At 38.5% G+C, this 12569-nt stretch overlaps 1 protein-coding gene across 1 annotated transcript in view; it reads left to right on the top strand.

The window, feature by feature from the left end:
- LOC127424000 (sortilin-like) overlaps positions 1-12569 on the top strand; it is a 31799-nt gene that overhangs the window by 13977 nt on the left and 5253 nt on the right. The window contains exons 10-19 of the mRNA XM_051668744.1: positions 32-187; positions 334-440; positions 607-709; positions 1407-1578; positions 5603-5790; positions 5905-6094; positions 6576-6692; positions 10246-10354; positions 11994-12106; positions 12195-12315. Of these exons, the coding sequence (XP_051524704.1) occupies positions 32-187; positions 334-440; positions 607-709; positions 1407-1578; positions 5603-5790; positions 5905-6094; positions 6576-6692; positions 10246-10354; positions 11994-12106; positions 12195-12315 (1376 nt within the window). The remainder of the gene's footprint in view (positions 1-31; positions 188-333; positions 441-606; positions 710-1406; positions 1579-5602; positions 5791-5904; positions 6095-6575; positions 6693-10245; positions 10355-11993; positions 12107-12194; positions 12316-12569) is intronic.

The following is a 12569-nucleotide window of genomic DNA, read 5'->3' on the forward strand; positions in this document are numbered from 1 at the left end:
CAGTACGTGTGTGTGTGGCTTTTATTTCCAGACACTGGGTTTGGCACTATCTATGTGTCAGATGACAGGGGCACTGTGTATTCTAAGTCTCTAGAGCGCCATTTGTATACGACCATAGGTGGCGACACAGATTTCACGAACGTAACTTCACTCAGAGGAGTTTTCACTACTAGTGTCCTGGCTGAGGGTATGGTTACTGAACATCCTATATATGAAAAACTTAAAATTTTTCAAATCAACAGTTTAGGCCTTGTTTGATCATTTGTGTGCTGGGCCTAGGTCATTAGATAGACTGAGCTCTTAATTATCATTCTTCACTCTCTCCTGCTGAAGATGGCTCTGTGCAGACAGTAATAACATTTGATCAGGGTGGAGAATGGGTTCCTTTGAAGAAACCGGAGAACAGCCAGTGTGATTCTGCATCCAAAGATAAAGAGATGGTATGGCTTTTATCAGTTCTACTCCCCAACAGTGATATGGGGCAGTGGAACTGGGAATATGGCTTAGAGAACTCTCACTCTTGGCATGTCTATGTTGTAAAGTGTATTTTGAAATGGGTTTGTGTTTTTGTGTGTTCTTACCTGTTGTTGTGTTCCTCCTGTGCAGTGTAGTCTGCATATCCATGCCTCATACAGCACCTCCATGAAGCTAAATGTTCCCATGCTGCCTTTGAGTGAACCCAATGCTGTTGGACTCATCTTGGCTCATGGTAATGCACACACACTACCTCTTGTGGTCTATGGACATAGATGGAAATAAGCATTGTTACATTTGTGATCTGAAATGTTTTTAGCAGCTGAAAACAACTCTTAAAATTAAATATATATAAAATATATATTATTACTACTACTAATAATACACCTTTATAGCAGTATAGCACAGAGTGCTTCAGAGGAATATAAACAAGAACACATACAACGGTAATTTAAGACATAGATAAATAAGATGTTTCCATCATGATAGAAAAATAAGAAAATGCTAAATTTGAAATTTGAATTAAAATTAAAGATGTAATTAAAATAAAATACGTTTAAATTAAAGGCAATTTCTCAACTATTCAAATATTATAGTAATGAGTAATTGTAAAAATAGGTTTTGAAATTAGACTAACGAATGATTTCAATGATAATTGTTAGTTTTGTATATGTGACTGTTTCATATATGCATGTAGTCACAGATAAATTGCACATAGCTAAATCAGGTTCAACATAGTCTCTTGTACTTACATGGTAAGTACAGTGATGATATACTGTAAGTGTAATGATATGGTTTAACATAGGCAACAGGGCCACCTTAAATAAATCTGAAGACAATTTACTTACTGCTCCATGGTATGACATAATTTACCCTTATAAACATTAACATTAAAAACTTTCATACACTTTCTAATCTTGCTTTATTTTTAGGCAGTGTTGGTGATGCGATGTCATTGTTGACTCCTGATGTGTTTGTATCTGATGATGGTGGCTATACCTGGCTGCAAGCTCTGAAGGGTCCACACCACTATGCTATTCTGGACTCAGGAGGCCTGTTGGTGGCCGTGGAACACAATACAGCCATACCCATCTCTGAGATCAAGTGAGTATCCTCACTTTCTGTAGGGCCTATGGACAGAGTGATGGTTATACACAATCCTGGGCCAGACAGAATTCCATAGTGACATTGTTTAAGGTTCTTATGAAAGACTGAGATTTGAAGCTCTTCAGTTTCTACTTCACAGAGTGCATAAATGTTTTGGATAGTATTAGATGTGTTTCCTGAGAAGATAAAGTGACCTCAGAAAGTATTTGTTAACTTAAGTTCAACCAAAAATGAAAATTATGCCATCCCAGATGTATATGACTTTTTTCTTTTGCAGAAAACAAATGAAGATTTTTAGAAGAATATTTCAGCTCTGTTGGTCCATACAATGCAAGTGAATGTTGGCCAGAACTTTGAAACTCCAAAAAGCACATTATGGCTGCAAAGAAATCCATAAGACTACAATGGTTAAATCAATGTCTTCAGAAGTGATGTGATAGGTGTGGGTGAGAAACAGATCAAAATTCAAGTCAGTTTTTACAATAAACCTCCACCTTTGACCAGCCCTGACCAGTATGTGGTGATATGCAGGAAGAATGCGAATCGCAAAAAAACAAAAGAAGAATGTGGAAGTGAAAGTGAAGATTTACAGTAAAAAAAGGACTTAAATATTGATCTGTTTCTCACCAACACCTATCATATCGCTTCTGAAGACATTGATTTAACCTCTGGAGTCGTATGGATTACTTTTATGCTGCCTTTATGTGCTTTTTGAGCTTCAAAGTTTTGGCTACCATTCACTTGCATTGTATGGTTCTACAGAGTTGAGATATTCTCCTTAAAATCTTCGTTTATGTTCAACAGAAGAAAGAAAGTCAAACACATCTGGAATGGCATTAGGGTGAATAAATGATGAGAGAATTTTCAATTTTGGGTGAACTATCCTTTTATGCCACATTTTTCACACCTTTATGCTTATTTTCAACATAGCACAAGCACACTTTTCAAGCAAAACATAAAACGTTTGAAGTTATAATAATAGATACACTTGTCAGCCACAACATTAAAACCACCTGGCTAATATTGTGTAGGTCCCCCTTGTGCCATCAAAACAGCACCAACCCGTATTTCAGAATAGCATTCTGAGATGCTATTCTTCTCACCACATTTGTAAAGAGTGGTTATCTGAGTTACTGTAGACTTTGTCAGTTCGAAACAGTCTGGCCTTTCTCTGTTCACCTCTCTCATCAACAAGGTGTTTCCATTCGCAGAACTGCTGCTCACTGGATGTTTTTTGTTTCAGGCACCATTCAGAGTAAATTCTAGAGACTGTTGTGTGTGAAACTCCCAGGGGATCAGCAGTTACAGAAATACTCAAACCAGCCCATCTGGCACCAACAATTATGCCACACTTCAAATCACTGAGATCACATTTTTCCCCCATTCTGATGGTTGATATGAAAATTCACTGAAGCTCCTGACCCATATCTGCACGATTTTATGCACTGCACTGCTGCCACAGGTTTGGCTGATTATATAATTGCATGGATGTTTGTTGGTGCCAGATGGGCTGGTTTGAGTGTGACTGTGTGACTATTCCCCACATCGATGACCACCCCAAAGTCTAGGGCAAAACGAAACCCGAGTACCCACAACATCACACACAAAATTCTGAACCTTCAACCAGAATTTCTGGCTCTCAATACACCAACAAAAAACATGGGCCATGTCTCCATCCTCCAATTGGCATCACCAGCAGGTGGGTGTGTCTTTAAGACCAAGCCTATACAATCTAGAGGGGGTCCAATAAAATCTATGTAAAATCTTGAATTGCGTAAGACACACCCTTGCATCTCTAGATGCAGACTTGATGTTTTTAAGAATCCTAGTCCACACTCCCTCCTCCAATACCAAGTTGAAATCTTTCTCCCATAATCTCTTGATAGAAGTTAAAGCTCCATCCCCCAGACTCTGAATTAGCAGGGAGTAATACAATGATGCCTCATAACCTTTTCCAAAAGCAGTAATCACCACTCCCAGAGTATCTGCCACTTTAGGGTGGTGTATGCTACTCCCAAAAATAGTACAGAGTAGGTGGCGCAGTTGTAAATACCTATAAAACTGAGATCTGGGGATCCCAAAATGTTGAACTAAATTTTCAAAAGATCTCAACACCCCATTCTCATATAGGTCACCGAGTGTATTAACCTCCCTCACAATCCACTCTGACCAGCAGAAAGGGGACTTATTAATACATAATTTTGGGTTCTGCCATATGCTCGAGGAAACATTTAAACAAATGTCCAAGTTAAACACTCTGGACACTTTTGTCCATACCGAGTGCAAATGCTAAATAACAGTGTGTAACTTAACTTCTCCTATTAGTTTGATAGAGAGGCTTTGCAATGTCGAAATAGGGGCAAGAACTTCCTGTTCAATACCAAACCAGGGAGGGGCTCTCTCAGGTGGAAGTGACCAATGAGCCAATTGTCTGAGACCGAATGCATAATAATAAAACAAAATCTTGGGTAGGCCTAGCCCACCTTTGTCAATCGGCCTATGTAATTTATTGAAATGTAATCTGGGACGCTTACCATTCCAAATGAAGGACTTCACTATGCTATCAAATTGCTTGAAATAAGAGAGGGGGACATCTATAGGGAGAGATTGTAACAGGTAATTGAATTTTGGAATACAATTCATTTTAATAACATTAACCTTCCCAGTCATAGATAAATGTAATGAAGTCCACCTGCCCACATTGCTCGAAAACCTTTTTATTAGAGGATCAAAATTAACTCTAACTAATTCAGACAAATTTGCTGGGAATAAAATGCCCAAATACTTCATACCCTGTTTGGGCCACTGGAAGGCGCCCGGCTGGAAAGCCGTTACTGGGCAGCACGCTGTCAGAGCCAAAGCTTCGGATTTAGACCAATTATCTCTGTATCCTGAGAACTTAGAAAAGGAATTAATAATTCTGTGGAGGCAAGGCATAGATCTAGTGGGGTCGGAGATGAATAATAAAATATAATCTGCATAAAGCAAAAACCTATGCGCCACACCTCCCACCACCACCCCTAGAAAATCATCTTCGCTTCTTATCGCGGCTGCTAATGGTTCCAGGGCAAGACAGAACAATAATGGGGAAAGAGGGCAACCCTGCTGGGTGCCCCTATCCAGAGTAAAATAATCTGAAATGAATCCATTTGTCTATACCGCCGCTACCGGCTGTCTATAAAGTAACTTAATCCATCCAATAAAAGTATTTCTGAACCCATATATTTCCAAAAACTTTAAAAAAAATTTCCCATTCTACCATATCAAACGCCTTTTTAGCGTCAAGTGAGATAGCAGCGACCGGAGTCTGATCATTCACCACTGACCACATGATGAAATGCCTAATGTTGTCAGAAGAGCTGTGGCCCCGAATAAACACCACTTGATCTGTATGTATAAGAGATGTCGTAACTTTACTTAATCGGTTAGCCAAAAGTTTTGACAATTTTAACGTCTAGCTGGATCAGGGAAATTGGACGGTAACTCTTGCACTCGCTTGGATCTTTGTCATCCGCGCAGCCTGAATGAAGCAACGCGGGCGCGTTTACTCACACGATTAACCAAACATGAAGTGCTGCCGGCTCGTGATGTGTGAATGGTTTGCACGCGCTGCACAAGTCTGTTGGGTAAACTGCAGTCTCGTCACATTTTAACTTTTTGTTTAGCCTCCCATTCAGCTTATGAAAACACACTGTGTGATCGGGAGGAAGGATTACATCAAGATGTAGATTGGAATGCAGGTGCGGAATGCTATTCTGAGATGCGGGTTGGCGCTATTTTGGTGGCATGAGGGGGACCTACACAATATTAGGCAGGTGGTTTTAATGTTGTGGCTGATCGGTGTATATTGTTCAAAATTAAGACAAAGAATTTGTATTCTCTCTGTTTGTTAAACTGGAACATGGCCATATTTAATGTGGTTACTCTGTTTGGACACTTGTGGGAACTTCAGTGAAACCGACTTCATCCATTAAAGATTACCAGTTTAAAAATGTTTGAATATGTTTTTGTGTCTCTTCAGGTTTTCTACCGATGAGGGGCAATGTTGGCATGTTTATAAGTTCACCCAGACGCCGATGTACTTCACAGGGCTGGCCTCAGAGCCTGGCGCCCGCTCAGTGAACGTCAGTCTCTGGGGTTATGAAGATGCTTTGATCAGCCACTGGGTAACTTACACCATTGACTTTAGAGACCTGCTGACTCATAACTGTGAGTGACCAGTTTTGTTTGGACCACACAAAATTAAAGGCATGTTGCACTTTACATAATTCAGTTTCCTTAAACATAATCTTCCCTCACTGCCTTTTTCTGGTTGTTTTCCAGGCACCGCAAATGATTACGTCCAGTGGCTGGCTCACTCTGATGACATCAGCGACCCGGAAGATGGCTGCATGCTGGGTTATAAGGAGCGCTTCCTTCGTGTGAGAAAGGACTCAGTTTGCTGGATTGGCAGGGATTATGTAGTCACCAAGCAGCACACGCCATGTCGCTGCACGCTGGATGACTTCCTGTGGTGAGCGTGAACCAAAGTTATTCTTTTTTTTTATATATACTATATTTAATTTTAGTTAGTTTTTATTTCATGGACACACTAACTTTTGTTTACGTTTTGTTAAATACAATAAATATAGACATACAGTCGGTCCAAAATTCTGTGAACACTAGTGAAAATGCTTTTTTTAATTTTTATATATAGAATTTATAATTTAACTACACAATTTTGCATTACAAATTGTATTAAAAGCATTGCAATTTGAGTGAACATTTTACATGAATATCAGAATTTCTTAGTATTTGGTATATCCTTCTTTTACTTTGATGACAGCTTGCACTCGAGCTGAGATGGTCTATATAAGTTATTAAAATTAGAAAATGTATTAGATTTTCAATGTGGCCTCAGGCTTTTCAAAGTATAGAAAGACAACTTTTTGAGTTTGATGTCAAAATTTTTTTGCACCCCTCATGTTGTTTCTCTTATTTGCTAATACTTGTAGTGACTTTGGATACTACCGTAAAGAGAACAGCTCAGAATGTATTGAACAGGCTGATCTCAAAGGCCATGATTTGGATATCTGCATCAATGGCGAAAAGGAACAGCTACAGACCAGCGGGTAATGCCCTATGTTAACTATTCTCAGTCAGTTTTGGAAAATTACTCACCCTATCCAGGTCCAAATGTCAGCTGTCAGCTACTTTATTTCTCCTTACTGTTAGCAGAGTGCTGGGCAAAGTGACAAAATGACTACCAATCATATACCAGAATATATTGTTGGTGTTGAATATATAAAAAAGATTTTTAACTAATGAGGTTTATCACTTGATGCTTGATTGCTGGCTGGGACAGTGTTGTTTTTCCCCCCCTCTGACTCAAAAATGAAGCTTTAGACCCTATTACTAACCTTTACTTTAAGCGAGTTCTAATATCTATTTTAACTTGTTAAACTGTGATACATTTTTGCACTGCTGCCTGCAAGTTTTCACACTCAAGTTTATATGTAAACCATTCACACACTGTGGACTAATTGGAAATAACTGGTCTCATTTTCTCAGAAAACCCCCAAATAATAATAAAAAAAGACTCCAATTATTCATAAATAAAATTGTACTGTATGGGTTTATAATCTTATGATAAACAGATTTTTTAAAATCTTTTCCCCCCCCCAAATTTGCAAGCATGTAATTCTGGTTCTGTTCAATCTATCTCACTTTGAAGTCTTATTTAATTCTACTAGATGGCAGCAAACACTAGAAAAAAAGATTTTTTTCTCTATCACATTCCATCACAATATACAGATCTTAAATGTAATTGGCACTATAACACATTTTAGCCCTCACAGATGTGCTCATCTATAGACATTCAGTCTAATTTTCAGTTTATGCACCACCCTCATTGTTTCATCGAATATCACGGCCTCTGAGTGGACTAGAAGCTCAGTCTGTGTCATTAGAAAGCTGAGATCCTATCTTGCGAAGATATATAACATTTTATCATAAAAGAAAACATATGTTTATGAAAATTTGTTTAGCATGCTTTTCCAGCTGGATGGCATATTTTGTTCTGGCCATTTAAGATAAAACATTGGATTTTTCAGCCAAGCAAGCTCACAGACAAGTAAAAAAATGGCACATTTTTTAGACAACTGCCTAAGGTAAAAGCAGATGTAAAGTTTTTAGCTATTTGGAGCCTACAGCAGCAATGATCGGTGCATACAAGAGACCTATGTATCTGATGACGTAGAGAAATCATATTTCATTTTGTGATTCTTTTGAAAATCTTTCCAACTGTGGTATTAGGCCAACAAAATAAACTGTCACAGTCATATTCCTAAGAATGAGAGCTTTCATTTGATATATGACTTGTCCATTTAAGTGCCATGTGAAAGATTTTTGTATTCATATTAATATTTCTACCCCATTACCTCTAGGGGGCGCTAGTTTTCGTCGCAAATGTTTTCAGGCCTTATTTTGTTATTTTGTGTAACATAAATGCAAAAGTGATGGTATTCTCTGAAAAGTTCAGATTCTAAGATTTCAAACGATACCTCATATGCAGTGGCGGGCCATGCATTTAAAATCTAGGCCTTCAGTGTGATTCATGCCATTAAGAAAACACAGTTTCACAATGAATAAGACACCCTATGCCTTTGGGCATCATACATTATGTCGCAGCTAACTAATAATACCAACTGTCATTTTAAAAACACATTCACGCATGGAAGCCAGAACTTGAAACGACACTTAATGCTCAAGCAAGCCTAATTTTAACTGCAGCATGACTGTTTTGTGAAATGAACGTCTCCTGAACAGACATTCTGAAATAATAATTTTTCATATGAATCTACCAAGGAGATCTATATTACCTGGAAAAATCTATCTAATAATATTTGCGATTTAAATGTTGCTTGCAATAAATTTTGTTTCGTCGGGGTACATGGTAATGATGCGTTCCATTCAAGTTGGATGTGGGATATTCCTACTTGATATCTCTGATCATAAATGCATTCCATTCCCCGATATTTGGAAGATGACGTTTAAGGAAACAAAATTGCAACGCTTCCATTAGCTTAGCAGGGGGTTAATTAATAATTTAATTAGTTAATTAATTTATAATTAATAATAATTATTTTATTATTTATCACACATTATACATATACAGTGACCCAACAGCTAAGCTGGGGTCAGAGTGCAGGGTCAGCCATGATACGGCACCCCTGGAGCAGATAGGGTCAAGGGCCTTGCTCAAGGGCCCAACAGTGGCATCTTGGCGGTGCTGGGGCTTGAACCCCTGACCTTCTGATCAGTAACCCAGAGCCTTAACCGCTGAGCCACCACTGGGTTTGACTCTCATTAGAGATGTCTCCTAGCAACCCAACTGATAAACAATGCTGCAGCGCTAGCATTTGTGCTACAGGTGTACGATTATCAAAAGAGATTATAATGTAAGAGAACACCTGTTTCTGCAGGCATTTGTTAAACAAGCTTTAATGTCATGTAACGTGGAAACAAACTCATTATCGATATTACTTAATAAAGTGAATGTTTATCACTTACTTTGTATCTCCCTGAGTGTCGACATGTTTGTGTGACATCATGCCCCTGCATCTCAGTTGAGAATTTCTGCATGAGCCTACAAGTTATAATTCTGACTTCAAGATGCATTCCATTGCAATTTTCCCAGTAGGAAGTTGTAAAATCTGACTTTCTGAGTTGAATGGAATACAGCACTCCTTTTTAAAACTTGATCCGACACTGAATGCTCCAGCAGCCTAATTTACACTTAGAAAACTCCAGATGTTGCTATAACAATGCAAAAAGCACTTACCAATTTACTTGAAGTGAAAATCAGTCCTCCTTTCCTGTTTAATAAATCAATCGCACGATCATGCAGAACATCTCAGGTTTGTAAATCCATAAGGATCTCTTTCTCTTCAGCAATACCAGCAGTGATGACAGCAGACTCATCAGACAGCTTGATCTTACGCTTTTCGCTCTTGAATTACATACATCACTTAAAGTGTGATTGCATCACTCAAGGCCAGCTAGAAGGCCTCAGCTGGGACATATTCTAAAGATCACACCCACCAACAACAAATAAATCAATCTGATTGGCTGTTGAATCTGAAAATCTGATTTTATTTGCGCATTCATTTGCACTGTTGAGGGATTCTGTGGAAATTCTAAAGGCCTGAGGGGGTGGAGCTCAGACTCATGCGCTGCTTCGACTTCGGGCTTCGGGCATGCGATTTGTGAAACAGTTGTCACGCTTTGCTTGTAAGCATCAAGGAATAAATTCTGATTGGATAAACTTTTTGTTTTTCTCTATTTGTTTGTAGATTAAGAGTGGAAAGCGATTAAAAATACATAGGCAAAAAGGTGATTGAGAAAGAAAGGATGAAAAATATTTATTTATTTGGCATGTTAGGGGCCCTGAGAAATCACCACTGCTCATATGCCTGACCTATGTATACGAGGACGTTTTAAATGTAAACTTTTTTCGCGGTATAGAGCCCCCCCTCTGGACCTCTATGTGGATACAGAAAACATCACATGACTTTATTTGGACACAGACGGCCAGCAGTGCACGAGGATACAATGTGGCAGTTGTTTCCTTGTTGTTTGTAGTTAAGATTATCACAGTAAATCGGTGTGTCTGTCTGTTAACAGGTACCGAAAGATTCCGGGTGATAAATGTGAAGGAGGGCAACAACCAGAAAGAAAAGTGATTGACCTGAGGAAGAAATGCATCAGCAATCTGCTGGAACCTCAACAGCTGGTGAGGCCACACTAAACCTGTTCTGTTTAACTTTAATGATTTACTGCCCTACTGAATATGTGAATGATATATTTAAAGTTGCTGTAAGTGTTCTTTGTGTGGATTAAAGCCTGATTCACACATACTCTGTGAGCAGGGGCGTGAGCAGTGCGGTCGCTTTGGGGTTATACAGTGTCCGTGTCTTCTGCAAGACAGAGCTGCAGCTGTGTGCAGAAAAAAAAGTTATCTCTAGGTTCCTATGGCAAATATTTTCTTTCATAAGGCCATAAGTTATAATTTTTTTGAGCGGGGGAGGAGGTAATTGATAACTCCACAATCACTTGGGTATCGTCCTTTGTTGTGGCCTTGCAAATCCAAATGAGGTAAATTGTTGCTTCAAAGAAATTGTTGGGCAGTAATGTGCACTTGTTTATTAGCATACTTGATCTTGATTGGTTAATGTTGTAAAGCCTAATCTCTGCACATACTGTATATATACATAACATAGGCAAAAGTCCTGCAGTTTATTTATTCTTTCCTTTATTTAGTTGTTTTGTGTTTGTTTCTATGCAGACCTATATATTGTAGTGTATTGTAGGTTCTGTTTAAATATTTTTTTATTTGCTTTTGAGTCTTTACTATAATCTCCTGTTTTTTGTGTGTTTTCTGCACCTAGAGCCGCTGAGTTCAGCATCAGCCGCGTGGTAAAAATAGGCTCAACGTCGAAACTATCCGCTCACTGCCGCGTCTGGGACGCTTCTGGGATGCTTCATGTCGCGGCGTGCGCTCACAATGTGAAGACTGTTATTTGTTAATATTGCCGCAGAAACGAAAACGAGCTGCTCACGGTCCACTAACACCCCGCTCACGGAGTATATGTGAATCAGCCCTTACACTCAAATGACAAATCTCACTGAAACCGGTGTCCTGAGAAATCACACCTGTCACTGTGACAGCCCTTGGTTGTGTACAGCAAAAAAACAATCAGACAATCACTCAATCAGTAACGTGCAATGCCTGTCAATAATTTTGCACATTTAGGTTTCAACAGTTAGCAAAACAGCTGAAATCGCTTGAAGCAGTGACTCTCGACCTTTTTGTCTTATGTACCCTCACAGCCCCATCATTAAGGGTCAAGTACCCTTTTATCGACAACTCATATTATACTGGATGTCATTCAGCATTATTTTTCATTTTATTAAATGAAAAAGTAGCTAATATTACAATGACTCACTTTTGAACAAAAACAATCAGTAAGACTCACTAAAAATCAAAAACAGTCTTACCAAGTAAGCGTCTTCCTTCAAAGGCTTTAGCTTTTTTGTCTTGCACAAGTTTTAACAGTTTTTGGGGCAATCAATAAAAAAAATTCTCTAGAAAGACTATTAAGTTATAATAACATCTGTTTAATATATTTAACAAAGCAAAATCTAAATGTTTCAAGTACTCCCTTGAGTATGCACACCCCTGGTTGGGACCTGGTTGGGTAGTTTTTTCTACAGCACATTTAACAATCATTGGATTAATAATATATTGAATTCAAGAAAAGACGGGTTTATATATATGTTTTAACTTTAGTTACTAATATGCATGTATATGTATGAAAGCGTAAAACCTTGTCTAACACTCATGCACCTCTGTTTTCCCCTGTAATCCACAGACAGATAAACCTACCTCACATAATGCCCCAGTCATTGCAATCGTCACAGCCGTCCTGCTTATCAGTGTAGTGTTTGGGGTTCTCTTTGTAAAGAAATATGTCTGTGGTGGAAGGTAAGTTTGTTCTACAAACCTTTTAAGTGGTATGCATGTATTCTGTGCTAAAGTAAATATTCTATGTTCTGTGTCCTTTATTTTGCAGGTTCCTGGTGCACAGATACTCAGTTTTACAGCATAATGTGGAAGCCAGTGGCATAGATGAGCCACTGGAAACAGATGTGACTGGAGCACCTAAGAACGATTTCCATGACGACTCAGATGAGGTACAGATTATGTTGGCAAACTAACATCTCGCACTAATAAATACACCTAAACTTCTGGCTTATTATACTCTTTACTTATAGTATGCTTTAATCAAATTGAAATGGATATAGACCATTTGAAAACATGTTTTTTGTTCATTGAACATTTCCTGCTAGTTGTGAGTTCCAAATGGCATAAATCACCCTCCAAAGGGCACTTTGAAGGAGGAACAATCATAATAGTCATGCTGTAAGATTGCTTCAAACAGCCTTTC

The sequence above is a fragment of the Myxocyprinus asiaticus genome, chromosome 33 (assembly GCF_019703515.2).
Source record: "Myxocyprinus asiaticus isolate MX2 ecotype Aquarium Trade chromosome 33, UBuf_Myxa_2, whole genome shotgun sequence".
Taxonomy (NCBI): Eukaryota; Metazoa; Chordata; class Actinopteri; order Cypriniformes; family Catostomidae; genus Myxocyprinus; species Myxocyprinus asiaticus.